Source organism: Sphaeramia orbicularis, chromosome 4 (assembly GCF_902148855.1).
Source record: "Sphaeramia orbicularis chromosome 4, fSphaOr1.1, whole genome shotgun sequence".
NCBI lineage: Eukaryota > Metazoa > Chordata > Actinopteri > Kurtiformes > Apogonidae > Sphaeramia > Sphaeramia orbicularis.
Window position 1 is genome coordinate 46,845,019 of NC_043960.1, and position 18,417 is coordinate 46,863,435.

An 18,417-nucleotide genomic window follows, 5' to 3' on the forward strand; every position below is an offset into this window, starting at 1 on the left:
AATCCTCTTTAGGGAATGTTGTATTGAAGACAGCAGGAGAAATCTGTCCACCACCCTATTAGACTGTTGCATAACTATACTCCAATGGAAATAAAGCCTAGAGAATGGCTGCTAAAGGAGAACATATATGTAGTAAACATTATAATGAAGATGTATGAAATGGAAAAACACCTTCTGTTAACCAGAAAATGGGAGTTTGTTTTATAGTGGAGCCTCACAGACCTGAGTCGGTCTTTTCAAACAAAGAATTGTAATTTTTGTTCTTTCAGTGTGTGCATTTTTTGTTTTGTATGTTGGTTTGTACTTTAACAATCTATTGTGTTCTTTACCTTCTTTTAAAACAATATACTTTTTTGATATACATTTAGGGCAAAAAAAAACAAAAAAAAAAACAAGATGTATGTAATATTCATGTTACATGAAACACTTCAGCCACTGAATTATAATAAAATAAAGTATAAAACGTAATTATATGACCTCCGAGGAAACATATATATTTACACTCAATTCAACAGATTCCCAAAATGCATTATCTATCTATCTATCTATCTATCTATCTATCTATCTATCTATCTATCTATCTATCTATCTATCTATCTATCTATCTATCTATCTATCTATCTATCTATCTATCTATCTATGTGGAGGGATTAATGAAATGGTCTGACTTTGTTAAATAAATGACTGATATTTTTTTCCCCAAAATTACACCATCTCAAAAAAATCATGTAGCTTGACTGGTTGTAGACACTTGTCTTTAAGACTTATGGATTTTGTTGAAAGTCACTTTTTCTTCAGTTATCTACATGGTCAGTAAATTAAATACAATATAGATACACTACCAGTCAAAAGTTTTAGAACACCCCAGTTTTTCCAGAATTTCATTAAAATGATGCAGTTTAATGTCTCAGTGTACTCTGAAATTAAAGCATAGAACAAATAAACAATAGAAGTTAAAAAAGAAATCATGGAATCAATTTAGAAACCAAAATGTATTCTAAACTTTTGACTCATCAAAGTAGCCACCTTCGGCAGATATAACAGTTGAACACACTTGTGGCATTCTTTCTACAACGGAAATCAAAAATTCTTCAGAAAGTTCTTCCCAACTCTGTTGCAGAAGTTCCCATAAATGTGTAGCACTTGTAGGTTGCTTTGCTTACACTCTTCTGTCCAGTTCATCCCAAACCAGCTCGATGGGGTTGAAGTTTGGAGACTGTGCTAGCCACTCCATGTTTTCAAGCGTACCATCTGGTTCTTTTTTCTTAAGGTAGTTCTGGAAAAGCTTGGACTTATGTTTTGGGTCATTCTCTTGCTGTAGGATGAACCCCTGACCAACTAGGCACATCCCAGAGGGTAGTGCATGGCGTAGCTGCAGAATGCTGTGGTAGCCGTTTTGGTTCAGGGTGTCTTTCACTCTGTACAAGTCACCGACCCTGGATCCAGCAAAACAGCCCCAGACCATCACACTTCCTCCTCCATGTTTGACAGTTGATGTCATACACCGAGGAACCATCCTTTCACCTACTCGACAGTGTACATAAGTCCTGCGGGATGAACTGAAGATTTCAAATTTGGATTCATCAGTCCATAACACCTTCTTCCAGTCTTCAGTAGTCCACTGGCGGTGTTTCATGGCCCAGCCAAGCCTCTTTTTCTTATTCTGAAGTCTCAGCAGTGGCTTTCTTGCTGCAACACGACCCATCAAACCTGCAACTCAAAGTCTTCTCTTCACAGTTGAAACTGGGACTTGCTTACTACGACCACTATGAGCTGTGCTTGAAGCTGTTGTCCTGTGAGTTGCCTATCACGCAAACTGTTGACTCTCAGAAACTTGTCTTCTGATTCTGTTGTGGCTTTGGGTCTGCCAGACTTCTTCCTGTCAGCATTTCCCCCAGTTTCTGAGTGCCTTTTGATGGTGAAGGAAACTGGACTTACTGACACCTTGACTTTCTTGGCAATTTCTCTGTAGGAAAGACCTACATTTTTCAGTGTTATGATGGTCTGTCTCTCTTCTATTGTTAATTGCCTTTTCCTCGCCATTTTGATAGTGACACACTACTTTCTGCAGTACAATACTGTTCAAATAATGCTCACAACGGTATGGTACCAAAGTGTGTCCCAAAACTACTTTTATGCAGACAGAGGGGGTTGGAAAGAATTAAACGTTGGGACACTTGTAGGAATTGGTAGCACCAACTTTCGAGGCTTGATTAACCTCCATTGCTGCAGAACTGCTTTGTTAATCCACTTCTCGTTCACTGAAAAAGGCCTTTTTTGTATAATTCTGAAATGTACATTATTTTTCAGTTTTGTTTAACCTTACCTTTTTTTTTTTTGTTTGCCTCTGGCAGTTCACCACTTACCTTTGTACCATTTCAAGCCGTTCATTGGACTTGAACTGCTTGATTTTCAATACAAAACTGGAAAAATTGGGGTGTTCTAGAACTTTTGACTGGCAGCGTATATACCTAATTTTCACTTAAAAATGCAGTGGCAAAAATAATAAAGCAGGGAAAAAAAAAAATCACTCAAGGTAACGTAGAGAAAAAAAAATATTTTGGAAGTCACCACAAAAATAGTTCTAGATCTTTGAGGGTTCAATACCTGCTGCTCTGTAAAGTACAGACCAACAGCAAAACCTGCACAAGTAAATTCCAGTTGGCTAAAAACCACAGAATAAAGTGAAATGACAGACTTCTATCTCACCTCTAAGACAAAACCTGATATGCAGTATTCTGCAACCTCAGAGATTAACTATTTGAAATAAACATCACAAAACCAGGAGTAAACTCATGGAGATTTAATATTATGCATCAATAAACAGGAGAATCTGATACAATCAATGGTTATGATCAGAATGAAAAAAAAAAAGTACATTTGTTTTGATTGCTCCATTAGGCGTCAAACTGAAATGGATGGCAAGGCCTCGATTCAACACAGTTTACAATGACAAAAAACATGAAGGGAAACACAAAATATTTCTATCTTAAGCTTTGAATTTAATTTATACTCCTAATCTAACAAGGTTGGTTTTGTCTTTCTATGGACATGTCTTTGGAGTGGAATAAGAACCGCTGAACTAAGGCCACTGACAACCCCCCCCATACATCAGTGAATGCGCATGAAGCACCAACAATATATTTGTCTTTATAGATCCCTTCACCACAGTAAGAATTTAATTTCAACTCAAAACTAGTTAAATATATGGGACTACAGAACTATAACTGTGAATGTTAAGCACATGAATACAACTCAAATGAGCTGACTTGTTAGATTTGCTTGGGACTTTTCTGGTTGAAAATGTATTTTTGTATCTCGTCCAAATATTGTTGCATTTAGACAGAAATGTAGTAGTAAATAAGAATGAATGAGCAGATGTGAACAGTCGGATGAATACTGACCTCTGTAGTTCTGATCTTGAAAAACACTGGACAAAAAACAATGATTACAGGGAAACTCAACTGGTAGAATACAGTCTGAACTCTAGCAGCAGCATTCTAAAGTCTACTCTGGCTGTGTGTTTTCTCTGCACGATCGACTAAAGGAAACATGGAGGTAATCCACTGACATCTGGGGGGTGTTTGAGAAGAAACTGAGGACAGCGTCGTGCAGAACAAACAGAAGACTCGAGACTCTGTCCTGGCCTTGCATCCTCATCATACACCAGTGATCCACAAAGACAAAAATAAGTAAACAATCTTGGTATTAAACGCCTTCAGGCAACAGGGAACAATCTCAAGAGTACTTGTTCTTTGTCCAGAAAAGCCTTCAGCTTTTCTTTCAAAATATTTTGGCATGAAGGACATCCGACCTATATTGCATAAACCTGTCACACGTTTCTCCCAGTCATACGTGTTCTGATGCATGTATGACGAAGCTTCAGGAAAACACAAAATGGTGTGAAGGACCAAACAGGTGGAAGAGGCAAAGTTACCTTGAAATGGAAACAGAACATCAAAAAAGTAAATGGAATGATTCCTAAAGATGTAAAAGCCACAAAGTTCATATCCTCAAATATGTTACACTATTGCCAAAAAAGAAAAGAGCATTGAAAATAAAAAAGAATATATATTTATATATCCATCATATGTATATCTATATATAAACAACAGTTATAACTAGTTGCAGGCAAGCAGAGACGTTCTCCCCACCCCTTTTAGGATTGATCCGGTCCACCATTCTAAAGCTGTCAGACACCCGGGGGGGCAGTAGCTTTTACTTCCCTCAGTCACCAGATTCCCTGAGATGTAGAGCGCTGTTTTATTAGTCGAGGTTTGTTTGACGTGAACACCATCAACCACACACCCCCAGTAAAATGCGTGTTTGTAGGGAAACGAGTGCTGCTCCAGCTCGTCCTGCAGAGCTAAAGGTGGGTGTAGTTGTGAAGCTGACGGACAGAGGTCAGAGAGGGGGTGTCGTTACTCCCATCTCCACACTGAGTCATGTGGTTGGCGGGAGGTGGGGTGTCACCAGTGGTGGACGTGAGATTGACCAAATAAGGAGAAGAGCTTTACTAATTTTCATGTTACATCTTAGAAGCTTTTCCATTCGATTTCGTTCATTTCCATACCGTTTTACAGTCAAATGCAAAGCTGTGTACATTTTCAATCAACCAGTCATTCCAAGGCTTGGATAAGAATTGGTTTTGCAAAAGAGTTCTTATGAAGACTCTGTTGTGTGTGCATTTGTTTCTGCATATGTATATGTGTGGGTCAGTGTCTGTTTAGTGCCTCTGAGAGGCTAATCTCTTTAATAGCGGCTCATCGTAGACCCAGCACTCGCCGTCCTCATGGAAGAGCTGCAGAAACACACACACACACACACACACACACGCACACACACACACACGCACACACACCACAAAATCACTTATGTGAAACATGGATTAGAGCAAATCCCCAATAAAACACTAGATTTATGGACATTTTAACACTGATATCTTGACTGATATTCTTAACATTGAATTCTGAGTTGATTAATGTCTTACAAATAATGAAATGTTGTCTCTTCTTTTGGTTTTATTTCACCATTGTAGCTTAAGTATATGTCCTATCTTATCCTATGGTTTACCAAAGCTTTGCAGTAGTTTTTTTAAATGCAGGTTCTTCAATCATATTAAACACCTTCATTTCTTTGGCATAGCTTTTTCACTCTGTTCACATGTACCATCTCATATGTTCACATTTATATTTACATACTAACTCAAAAGCTTCAGCAATAACCACTTACCAGGAATTAACTGGACTGTCTGAGTTTGGTGCGTTTCTAAATTCATTGGTTCCACCTGTGACTACCTGACTCCTGCACATTGTGGAACTTTTTTTAGAAGTTAAAATGTGTCCACAGCTTTATTTAACTTTGAACTCACTTGAAATATCTGTAATAATTGTTACAGGCCTAAAAATATGTCTTCTGTTAAAAAAAAATAAAGGCAACTGATCTATAATCCTTTTTATTTGAGGTAGAATATAGTATTTCTATTTTCTATTTTGTAAGATGAATAACAGGGAAACATTTGACAGAATGTGCCGTCATAGTACTTTCTCAGCTTTGTCATTGTGTTGGTATCATAAGCGTCTCGATCTTTCTGGTGTTTAGACTAAATCCCTCATCCTTACCCTGGTTTCCCACTGCTGCTCATTCTCCTTTCTTTCTCGGGCTTCAGCTCTCTGTTTTTCCTCCAGTCGGTGTTTGGCTTCTGTCGCTGCATCAATGTCTTTCAGCTTCAGATTCACTGTCACATCTTTCCACAATCTGATGGACCAAAAGGATTAAAAACTGTCTTTTAGACTGAATCCCACATCCAGAACAGTGAGGACTGGAAACAGGATGCAGTTTCTCACCTTCGGGACTCGTACTCCAGCTGGTCTTCCAGTTTCCTCACCTTCTTCTTAATGATTCCCATCCTCTTGGTGTCAATAAAGACTGTGTTCTCCTGGAAACACACAGAGAAGAAACAACCATTTTCAATGTATTTATTTATATATTACAAGTCTTTCGTTTAGTTGTCGTAACTGTCAGAGACATGGATTTTATTGTGATGTTAATTATGTCTTTGTTCCAAATTCTTAAGTATTTCAAATTGATAAAGTAAAATAAAGATAAGGTTATTTACAATGCACAAACATGTAACATACATAACAGCTTAAACCTGTTAAAAACCTATTGTTTGTGTTGGTTTTGGATGCTTTCTATGCAAAATCAACTTTATATGAGGGACCCACGACTGGAACATGATGAGACCATGACGAGGGTCACCACTGAGGGATTATGGGTAAAAGCCAAAAATGAAGGTGACAGGAGACACAACATTGCAAGACGATCGCTCAGGAGGTGAAAATATTGTTTAATAGTTAACACTGACTTTAAAGTGTCCTTATATGACAAAATGAACAGCATGATGAATACTTTGTCAGACTTTTATTGGACACATATGCAGCCAGGCAAACATGTTGGGACTTGTCTATTACCTGGCATTATCTTAGGAGGTTTTTAAAGGATTGAAACTAATTTCTTATATGGTTTTCACTGAGTGTCTCTAATGAATGTCTATCAACACTCCAGTGAAAGAGTGAAACCAGGTCTGAAGGATGGCCTTTATTTCATTGGACCAGTGGAACTTCAGTTGTTATTGTATTGAGAAATTAGCTCCCATATTTTATTTCAGCTCACTAATAGCTCCTAATTAGACCTTTAACAATTAAAGTCTAATTTAGTGTTTGCTTTACATGAACTCCACCCCATAGAGGAAATCAATAAAACTCACTCCAGATGCCCACTTGGCGTACATCACTCCATTCCACTCCCCTTCAATGGAGCAGTAAGACTTCTTATCATTCGGTGCACTGCAAAGAGGTGATAACAGTAGTGATTTATTTTGTTTTCAGTCCTTTGTCATTCTATAAACAGTGGATTTAGCATGCACTTGCACTGTTCTTACAAAATCTCAGCAGTGATCCTGTGCTTTTTCCCTCCATAGAAAGGTTTGGTGTGAAACACGATGTTGGCACTGTAACCTGACTTAGAGCAGGAGATGTTACATTCTCCTCCAAGCTCCACCCAGGGCACGGTCAGAATTGACCTGGATGGGACAAACTCAGGTCAGTGGGAGGTGGACATAGGGGTGACGGGTAAAGACACAAGTAAAAACACACACCTGCCATATCCGTTGGGGAATGTGAGGATGTAATGTTCATCATACTCCAAACATGACACGCAGCCTAAAAGAAAACCCAGCAAAAAATTAGCACAACTTCATGACGCTGAAAAGCAAAGTGTATACAAATGTGGACTGAATGCAGTACTTTAGTGTACCTTGGCCAATATTATGAACACCTATGGACATTCCTAAGAACTTAGACTTGGTCCAGATGTGGGCATTGAACTGGATCTTCTTACTTAAACACTCTGCATAGAAGGCAGAAACTGCAGACAGAAGACAGTATATGTAGACGTTTGTTTAATGGTCACAAACGTCTCAAAGACAAAGACAGTTTTAGCATTAAAATATACCAACACATGACTGCTGGATCAACTTTACACATAATCAGCCTTTTTAAGTGACTGTGTCAAAAGTGGAAGCAGTGTTGTCCATCATCTCAGATGAAGAACCCTGTGGATACTCACTGGGGGGGTGGTGAGAGACCTGCTCTGCCACAAAACACACACTGTTGGGGATGACCACGGGACTGGACCGTCTGATACAGTTTCCTGGATATTAGAGGAGGGGACACAGACAGAGGACTGATAAGGGCTGTGCTTTTCATTTAACAACTCTAAAAATTCACCATTATTTAAATATACATAGTGTAACATCTAAAAATCTATATAAAGTATTTTCATTAATGTAATGCTACAAATGAAAGGATATATTGTGAATTATGGTTTGGAATCTTAGTTGTAAAAACCCATATGATATGCATCTCGATACAGCATTTGATACGATACGATTCCAGTGTTTCCTGTGGAATTGATCTGTTGGTGTGGCAGCTGAGGTGTGTGTGGGTGTGTGGGCTTGGCCACTCGTGTGCAGTTTGGCTGGGGGGTGCACGCATGTGCATTTCAGTTGATAACCACGCGCGTGCATTGGTTTCCGTCCTACTAATAATACTATGGGGGGATGCAGTCCGTGCCCCCCACCCCGCAGAAGTGAAACTTTGTTCTCATTTATCTTCTCCCTACCTCATGAAGCTTTGCAAATTTTCATTTGAGGGGCAGGACGTTTGTCCTGGACTACTACATATTATACATGTGTATAATAAATCTAATGCGACGGTGATGATTTTTTTTGCATGAAATGTTTGGTGTGGCGGCATATACAGTGCAATTCAATGAGCTTGATTAATTATTTATCAAATAAGACCATGATTTTTCAAAGTGGCTTTTGTGCAATTTCAGAGCACGTGCCTCACATACAGTCATGTGAAAAGGTTAGGACTTTGTTTCCAAAGTCGTTTCTCTGTATGTTTCTAACACTCAACTTCTTGCTCCCACGCCAAATTAATCTGTAATGTAATGTGTTTGTAATGTAGGTAATACAGAAAAAAGGTTCTGTCACTTTATGAGACACCTGCGCAAGGTATTCTGGGATGCACTGTTGGATATTGTTTATATTGTCACTGTTAAAGGAAGTATCTCCAGTATGTACGGCAGTATTCAATGCAGTTTGATATAGCAAAAAGTACACGTTAAGAAACCACATGTCGGCACCTTCCTTCTATGTCTTGTCAGATTCAGATACAGTCATCACAGTATTCATCCGTGGTGCTTGTGCCACAGTGCATCTGCGGAGCTCATACTGTTTGTGTGCAGTGTACACATCCGTGAATCCACGGCGTACGTTAACATGGGTCTAAAGAAAAGAAAAACTTTACCCAAATAAAGAGCAGCATTTTTAAATGCAACTAAAAATATATTCTGTTGAATGGATCGAAGTTTATCAATGCAAACATTCAATAAGCGATGCATCGCAATATCATTCCAAACTTTTCATTCACTCGCAGCTTCTCTACCGTCGCACAACTAAATGTTGCTTTTCTACCTAAATAAGATAAAGAACTGCCTTTCTCTAAGTTGAGGTTGGGCTTTTGATCTGTTTTTATTAAGCTGCCAGTTATCAGAGTAAGAATGGTACGTATGAATTAATTTTCTGAATTAAGGAAAAAAGAGGGTCTTCTGAAAGAATCTACACAAGAAATTTCAAATTTTTTTTTTTTTGCATCTCGTTACATCATTTGTGTCTCGTGTCGTTTCAGACCAAAATGAGATACGATGCAAAAAAAAACCAACAACATTAAAAGACAAAAGGCATGTAAATGATGTAATGAGTGGAAATCTTTAGTGTGTTGAGTACAAAAAGTTGGGCAACCACTGATTAAGAAAATTGTGAGGGACATAAACCAAGTGTGGCAGGTGTAACTACAGTGACATGTTCTCACCGTGTGTGGGGGAAGCTCCTCCATCTCACTGGGCAGATCCCAGTGGCAGTAGAACACTTCCCCCAGGATGGGGTTGTAAGGTTTTTTGGCAACTGAGCCTTTCCTCCCTGCGTGGAAGGCTGACAGGTACCATTTGACCACGTAAACCATGCGATCCCGAGGGTCTGGCTGCTCAGCGATACTACAGGAAATCATAAGAACCAGTCAGACTCGGATTCTGAAGATTTCTATTGAAAACAATACAGACTTTAATGGCCATACCTTACAAATAAGTCGGGGTGTGCAAAGAAGTCTGCGTACATCTCTAACAAAGATCTCCGTTCTAGGATGAAGGTTGGCAGGACCACCTGTGGAAGAGTGATTGAACAAATTATGTTAGTGAGTAAAAGGAGGATGGATGACTTTCTGCAGAGAGGCAGAAAGAACAGAGGCAACCTCTACGAGGAGATCCCAGCATGGTAGGAGGGGCTCCAATGACACATCCTTCCACCACTCAGGGGTCTTTACCTTTGTCATTTCTCTGCTCAGGGGTTTTTACCTTTGTCAGGTCCATGCCCAGACGAACTTGAGAAAGCAGATGCATGATAACGCTCTTGTGCTCTTCCACGGATTCCCCCTCGCCTTCATCATCACGATCATCATGGCTATCAAAGGGGTCTAAAGGCAAAACACAAGGTTAATGTAACAATACAATGAGAAAAAATAAGGAAAATGAGGAAAAAAATCCAGCAAGAATAACTATTGCCTCTCATATGATGACAAATCCTGCTCATCCTGGTGTTTAGGTCAAAAGTTTAACAAAAAAGGATGATCTGAAAAATCAGCACCATAAAACAATTTTATGTCCCTTGTCTATTTGCTCTCAGCAAATTTTACCTCAGATAAAAGATGATGATTAACTAGAATTTTTGAAAGAACAATAAAAAATTTGACCAAGAATGACAGTTTGATATTAATTTCCAGTTTCATTAATTATTGATTACATTTATTGATTATGATTGGTCAATGATCCAGATGAGTTCATCATTTTTTAAATGATGTATTATTATTTTGACTTGATGAAAAAAAAATGAACAGATCACAGGTTTTTATCATTTAAATCTTTGTGTATGAGGAAAAGTCAACATTTTGTTTATTCTACAAAACCATTAACAACATTTCCCCCAAAATCTAAATGAAAGAACTGTTGTTTAGAGGATTCATTTGCAGAAAAATTTAAATCAAAATTTAAAAAAAAATAATCAAGTAAGTTTGATGGTTTGTGCCCATCTGTAGTGGTGTAGTGTGGTCTCTTTATTTTGATCCTGAGCTGCATGTGTATTTATTTGTGTATGTACTCATTTACCTGCATCTGTGGTACCATTGGACATGGATGAGTTGAGGGACTCTGTCGTGTCGGGTCGTTTCAACACAGTTTCCTCATTAGTGAGGGGGGAGGCGGCGGGGGGCCCTGAGGGACTGAAGAGGAGGAGGAGGAGGTAGGAGAGGTGAAAAGATAAAGAACACTGGAATATATTGCTAACTAACTTCGTGATGCCTGTTCTGCAGTATTTGTGTATGTGAGCGGCTGTAATTGCAGTGTTACAGCGCCACACACCATCATACCCCTCTGTGCAGTATTGTTGGGGTGACGCTACACTTACTCTATGCAGTGTTTCGGGGAAGTGCTGCTCTGGTAGAACTCATCGGCATCGTAAAATTCATCCTCGCTGGAGGAGTAGGAGAAGTCTGGCACCGAGTGTGAGGGGAGGGGGATGTGAGCAGGGGAGGCGACGCCACTGCTGGGGCCTGAGGGCACTCCCTGACAGGAGGTTAAAAAAAAAAAAGGTATGTTATGCATTTTTTAACTTATGGACTCAATTCAACAGCTTCATTATGCACACTATATACAGTACAGGTCATGAGGATCAAAATAAATATTTCCATTATTTAAGTGCTCTCCAACAGACAATGTAGAGGAGAACCATTAGTCTGTCACTGTGGCGGCTTCCTCTGCAGAACATACTGGACAGTAGTCTCGAGCATGCAGCATGCTTTCCATAGTGCACAGCACAGCGTTTTAATACTGCTGCCTCAGCAAAGAAGATGAACGGCAGGACCCTCAGTTTCCACTGCTTTTATACGTGGCTTTTAATTTACTTTATGTTATGGATACAGCAGTCCAGGCCTGAGAGGAACAATAATGATTAACATATCATTATTACTTCACTTCTTGTGGCTTGGGTATTATTCCACTAGATTATATAGCTTGTAAATTGCATCTGACAAGAAATGATGAATAACAACCTGCTGAAAAATAGGACCCACACTGTCATATCACACACTTTAAGCATGTTAGAAACAAGCCATCTTTCTGTTAAATGTACCTACTTTCACTTATTACATACATTTCTAAGACACTTGTAGACAGGCCACATATTTTTATGAAGATGCATATTTTGACACTGAACAAAGCTAAAATCGTTGAATAGAAATGGTAGTTCCTTAAAAGTTCACTTTGAATAGGCTCCAAAAGCGAAGTCAATGTTAAAATGGCGCAAAAAGCTTTGTCCACAGGTAATTTCTCATTCACTCCAACATTATGCATTATTACTGCAGGGAGGGGAGGGAGGGACTCTTGTCTGTGTCTGCTCTGCAGGCTTTGATTGACAGTTATCTTGGCTGCTGAGTCAGATATTCAGAGCTTCAAGTTTATTGAGTAAAACCTACTTGTATTTTATCCCTGACAGACACTGAGAAGGCCATCCGTCATGCATTCTGTCATGAAGTATACCATTACTTAATGACAGTACACAGAATAATTTATCTACATTAGCTAATGTTAGAATAAATTCATATTGGATTATATGCTCTGTCAGCTAGTCTGTTAGTTAGACCTGTAAGTGCATGTTTTTTTATTCAGTAGCTGAAATGGCTTAGTAGTGTTAAATATGACATTGTTAGTTAATGTGGATGACGTTTTCAGTAACTTTCCTTTAGCCTGGTAGGGATCACCCCTCACTCTTCATAGCTAAAACCTCACTCATGTCACTACTCCCTACATAGTAAACACCCAATGGTTTACTCCATAATTAGTAATGAACTGATTTTACAATGGTCATCTTCACATTTATAATGTGTGGGCACATTGCATTGTGAGATTGTCATTGTGTGAAGCTATGATGTAATAATATTCACTTTACTTTCAAACAGAACTAAAAAAATTGTCAGTAGTGTTGTAGAGTAGAGTGAGTGATTTCATACAGAGCCACGAAACCCAGAATGCTGATGGCTCTCTTGAGACTAAAAAACTGGCTTTGCCCTTTATTTACCCTTGGTTTTCATTAGTGAATATACTTCTGTCTAACCGTATCCAAACACATAACACCAGAAAGTACTGCTAACGTTACCTCTAATGTGATATGATTGGCTGCAGGAGTGAACTGTTACCTGTGCTGTTGGGGGTTGGTGTCTGCAGACTGCCCATCACCGTGACGACAGGACCAACAGGTACGTGGAGGGTCGTTGGTCTGATTTACACACCTGAGAAGCGTCTTTGGCAAAAAAGAGAAAGTGCATGTGTAAGCTCTGCAAAACTGCAAAACAAAGCTGATCAGTGGAAAACCAGCAGTGCAAGATGAGATGCTGAGGCTGAGAAAACAATGTGAGACGCTGCAGACGGAGGCTTCAGCTGCAAGAGGGATTACACAGTCTATTAGGGAGGCTGAAATTAGCATGGCCTACTTTGCAGTATTCATTTTTATAGCATTTTAAAAGTGTCTAGGCACAGTCTTGGTCATCTGACTAAAATAGCCTTCAATTTAGCAGATCTTAGTCACGCCATGTGACGACATTCCACTTAATTAACTTAATATTTCATGAATATAATTACTATTTGACTATGGAGAATGACATAAATCCACTTTGATAAAAAAAAAAAAGACTGACCTTTCAAGAGAACTACGTCTGAACAATAAAATATCACCCAAAAAAGTACATCTTTATCACATGACTGGACAAAGATGTTTTCAACAGTCAGGAACTTCACTTGCATCAGTTTACCAAAAAAACATTTAATACATTCATCAAAGTTGTGAAAGGGAAAATCCAATCCGAGCATTACAGGGAGCAGGTCACGTTTAATGTTATCACCGTCTGAGTGGAACTGGATTCAGGTTTCAATCCATTGTCTTCTTGAAACATAATTATATAAAAAGTTATGGAGGTCATTCTGGTTTAAAGAGTAAATTAAAACAGACATAACTGTGACTGTGCTGTGCAGGAAATTTATCAGGAATCGTAGATATGAACATCGGGGGGAGCTGTTTGGTACCTTTATATGCATCACAAAAGACTTGCTTCTCTAAATAATGTGTATTCAGTGGATAAATCCAGACAGAATGTTGAAGAAAAAGACAAATCCATGCGTTCCAGATGCATTTTCTGCTCTTGATGTGTCTATATGTGTTTAAGGTAAGCAGGGTGATGTTCAGTACCTGTGGGTAGTGTGGTCTGCGTTGGCATCGTGGTGTTGACTACAGGAGTGTCCAGAGGGGGCTGATAGATCCCATCCACTGGGTTTATAGTGCTCTGGAGAAAACACATCAAAACAATGTTGCCATTAACAACATTTAAAACACCCTGTAGTCATATTTAACACTTTGCCACCATTGCTGACACACACACACGCACGCACACACACACTTTGCCACTGCCTGCTCAATAATTATTCTACTCCATTTAATAATGTTTAACAAAAAAAGGCAACTGTCAGTCTCAGCCAATAAAATACCCGAGAAAAAACTCCTCTTCATTTTCAATATCAGCTTGTATTTAACTTCTACAAACAGATCACTGCGTTTGCGTATGCGTTTTGTTTTGAATATAATGCAGATTAATGGTGAATCTCTGCAACAAGCACCGTAAATAAAAGATGCGCCATCTAGCCAAGGAAGATCAATTTCCTCTTACTCCATTTCCTGAATGAGTGGCGTTATCAGATATCATTAATTTAATCAATATGACACCAACTGCACTACTTAAATTCTTGACATCACACCTTGTGTTACACAATAACTAACAGAGCCTCCTGAACTTGGATCAACCCTGCATTCTAAAAACGACTTAATTAACTCCGCTGGGCCAAAGACTAAATTTGAAACACGTTTAACTCTGACTCTTGATTTCCCCATAGTTGAAGCCTGTGGGAGCGGTCCTCATCTGTAGTGGCCCATCCTCATCACCAGCATCGCCGTAACATCACACATCCAGTGATCTGCATAACTGCACACATGAACTGTACGCTGCAGCCTGTTTACTCGACGTAATGGAGTCAATGCTCCAATGACCCCCCCAACACACACACAGGAACACTGCCAACATCACAACGCAACGTATCGACCCCATGACCAACAACTTACCCCACGGCTGTGGCTCCCACTGAAATTAGACCGTGGTCGATGTGATGCATTTTCCTATTACTCAAACTTGGACTTGTACTGACCAATTCACAGGATTTGTTTTGTTTTGTTTCTTTAATCATGTCATGTAAGACTGTCTGGAACAGAAACAGTGACTCACAATGACTGCCATGACTGCACTGACACTGGCTAAGATTGTCAAGATACAGTAACCAGTCCCTCCAGGATTTCACTGGGTTTTGTGGGCTGTTGTAACCTAAACTGATCCAATATCTGGTTCAACTTTTGTACAAATGGTGAAAATTGTTGGAAACTACAATGACTGGTTAATGTGCAGCAAGTAGTGGTAGTTTTCATACAATGCCTAAACTGGGGGTTTACATATTTCAATAAACAGGCTTCATACATTTAAGGCTACTTTTATGTGAAAAAGAAGCCACTTTTTCAAGCTTCCATGTTGAAATGTGAACCAGATCAGTAGAATTGCATTCATGTCGTCAGGTAGATTTTCTAAATTCTGAAAACAAGGCAAGAACTATATACACAAATCCAGTTTCCTCTCAGACCACTTGAATTACAATACAGTGAAGGGGAGTTATGAAAAAACTATCACACACTATTCTGTCACATATGCCCTGTGCAACTTTTCTTTGTTCACAAATAGAAATCAGTTTTTAAAATGCTGAATGGCAATACATGTTTTTCCTTTTTCATTTGGTGTATCTGCATGAGCAGAAAAATAGGACCAAACATCAGTAACAACTTGAATTTGCGTGATTGTCAAGTTCTGTTGTGGTCTTGATGCAGGAGATCAATCTCCCAACAGAAGTGGGTGGTACTTTCACTGGAGGCTGTGGCAACCGTGGCTCAGGAGGTAGAGTGGGTCAAATCCTGCTCTGTCCTAATCATGCTGTTGTGTCCTTGGGAAAGACACTTCACCCACCTTGCCTCCAGTGCTGCTACTCACACTGGTGTATGAATGTTTGGTGGTGGTCATAGGGGCAGGGCGCAGATTCCATCAGTCTGCCCCAGCTATGGCTCTGTATGTAGTTTACTACCAGAGTGTGAGTGGACAGAAAAGTGCTAAATAAATCATTATTATTATACTAAATTATTATTTACTCAACAAATTAAATGAAAGTTCATATGACTTCCTGTCAGTGCTAAATAGTAACTATATTGATATATACCATTTCCATTTTATAAGCCATCAAAATTTGGCCAAAGGCAAATTTGCAATATTTAAAAAATTAAAAAATCCAAATTTCTGACAACTGTGAACAAACTTTGCAGACACTGTCCCAAGGAAGCTACATATAACATTTTAAATGAATCCAAAAAGTAGTTTTGTCAGAGAAGATGTTTGGAGAAATTGCTAATGAAGATGACAATGATGATGAAGACACCAAAGACAACACCCGACAAAGTGCCTTCACGGTGGCTCATGGCCCATTGGCTGGTGAGCTAAAAAGAAACTGTTCATGGAATCTCTGCTCAATTTTCCCTCCTGTCGTCTCTACTATGCCTTCCTGTGGTCCTTTCTTTCTCTTTAATTCTCCTCCTACCCTCTGTTGCTCTGCTCGTCCACATGCCTACATGAAAATAAGGCGAGGGCTACTAATTAGTCAGTTACAGAAATATTGGTCAGTTATGAGGAGCCATCCAGTGGCCTTACAGGAGAGAGTGGAGTTACAGCTAATCATGCTAAAAACCAGTGTGTCATGATCAATATATTCATTTTAGTGAATTACAATAGTTAATGCAGCAGGGGTAGCTATGACGGCAGAGAAAACCTAAAGCAATCACAGCACATAAATTGTTTTGACAAGTAAAATACCTAGCAGGCCTCTGGCAGTACTGCTCTAGAATGATCCTTGCACTTGATGTTAAACTACTCTGCAGCTCGACAACCTCAGACACACTGCTGGTATTTCTAGGTATGAAGGGAGGCCTCTGTGCATTTATCAAAGGCTACCTATTTATGAGCTACAGGAGATGTCACAGACCTTTAGGCAATTCTTAAGCGCAAAGATATGTTTAGCACAAAGCTTATGTCATATAAAACCATGTGCAGTTAATGTGCAGACAGAGCTTACAGTACACTGGCGCTATTAATACGACATAATACTGGTACTTAATGTCTGTGAGATTAAATCAGATATAAGAGCAGTGTAAGTCTATGAACACACCACCACTATTAAGGCTCTGGCTATAAGAAACACATTGACATTCTCAATGTTATCTATTATCTACTCACTGTATATACTTTCTGGGGGCAATGCCATACATTTGTTGATTTATTTTTTTTACTTTCCTGGTTGTCACGGTTTCATCAAGTAGACAGTGGGCTGGGCTAAATGTAAAAAATGACATGTATATATGATGTACATGAAATATACATCATCATATTGGACATATGATGCATGTAAGAATGATAATAAGTGTTTGTTGTTGAGGTCTGTGTCGAGTAAGAATGCTTTTTTTTTTCTTTTTTCTATGATCTGTGACTGGTTTGCATCTACTTGCTGGTTATCAAGATGTGCGTTTTTTTCACATTCTAAACTAGTATTAAAAAAAATATATAAGAAACTTATATTTTGCATGTTTTTTGCATAGTACTCATCGGTTCTCCTAACGAATTGCCAAATCCAAACTATCACCAAATATCCGATCTTTAAACTGTCTTTTCAATTATCCAAATGCACAGGCTGACACTGTGATTAATTGTGCTGCTCAGTTTAAATACTCCTACTATCACTGTATTATTGTGTTGTTTTTTCTTCTCATCTGATGCAGGCTACTACATGAGCAGAGAAGAACTGAAAAGCTTACACTTGATCACAAAAAGCGGCCCTGTGATATAATTTTTTAACCTGGGGAATATCGTATCACGGAAACATTCTACTGTGCTATTTTCTTCCATTTTACCTACTACAATACCAAAACTAAATTCATACAAAATAGACTTACCGAACAAACTGCCTTGACATACAATCTGCCATCCACTGATTCCTAGATTCAATGAATATGTAGCTCATTGTGCATTGTGAAGTTGCAGTCAGTTTGCAGTTTTGACTGCTAGATGTCAAACCCATCAGCCAACCTTCGATTCAACATATACAAACATGATGATGCATGAGTTAATAACCTCCGTGTTACATTTTCCATTAAGAGTGCATTATATGGCAGTCAGATCAGACAACTCGTAGAAAAATACTGCAGACTTTAAGACACCACGGGAACTACGGTGTAAAGAGATGACATGATTGCTGTAAGGAGTTACAAAGTCTGTGCATGCTTCCTCTCTTTACTTTGATCGTCACCACAAACTGAAAGGAATGCTAGGTAAAGGCTGAATAGAGGATAATCTATTTCTGACATGAAGCAGTACACCTGTCGAGCCAGTGAAGGTGCTGCCTCGATGGCTTTTGGGCTATTAGTTCTCAGTGGATCTATAAGCAGGCAGGTGTGTGGACAGGGCAAATCAATGGCAAATTAGTGACTTTCATTAGAGACTGGATTGAAGTGCAACATTCATTCATATACAGGCATGCAAGCAAACACACACATATGTCAGT

At 39.0% G+C, this 18,417-nt stretch overlaps 1 protein-coding gene across 1 annotated transcript in view; it reads right to left on the bottom strand.

Annotated features, from left to right (window-relative positions):
- Positions 1-2,788: 2,788 nt before the first annotated feature.
- Positions 2,789-18,417, bottom strand: part of osbpl9 (oxysterol binding protein-like 9) — a 39,491-nt gene continuing 23,862 nt past the window's right edge. Inside the window, 17 exon segments of the mRNA XM_030131961.1 lie at positions 2,789-4,801; positions 5,622-5,757; positions 5,847-5,938; positions 6,770-6,848; positions 6,944-7,084; positions 7,160-7,223; positions 7,318-7,428; positions 7,630-7,677; positions 7,680-7,713; positions 9,441-9,621; positions 9,702-9,787; positions 9,979-10,097; positions 10,786-10,898; positions 11,084-11,237; positions 12,864-12,935; positions 12,938-12,973; positions 13,916-14,009. Coding sequence (XP_029987821.1) covers positions 4,727-4,801; positions 5,622-5,757; positions 5,847-5,938; positions 6,770-6,848; positions 6,944-7,084; positions 7,160-7,223; positions 7,318-7,428; positions 7,630-7,677; positions 7,680-7,713; positions 9,441-9,621; positions 9,702-9,787; positions 9,979-10,097; positions 10,786-10,898; positions 11,084-11,237; positions 12,864-12,935; positions 12,938-12,973; positions 13,916-14,009 — 1,635 coding nt within the window. The 3' untranslated portion in view covers positions 2,789-4,726.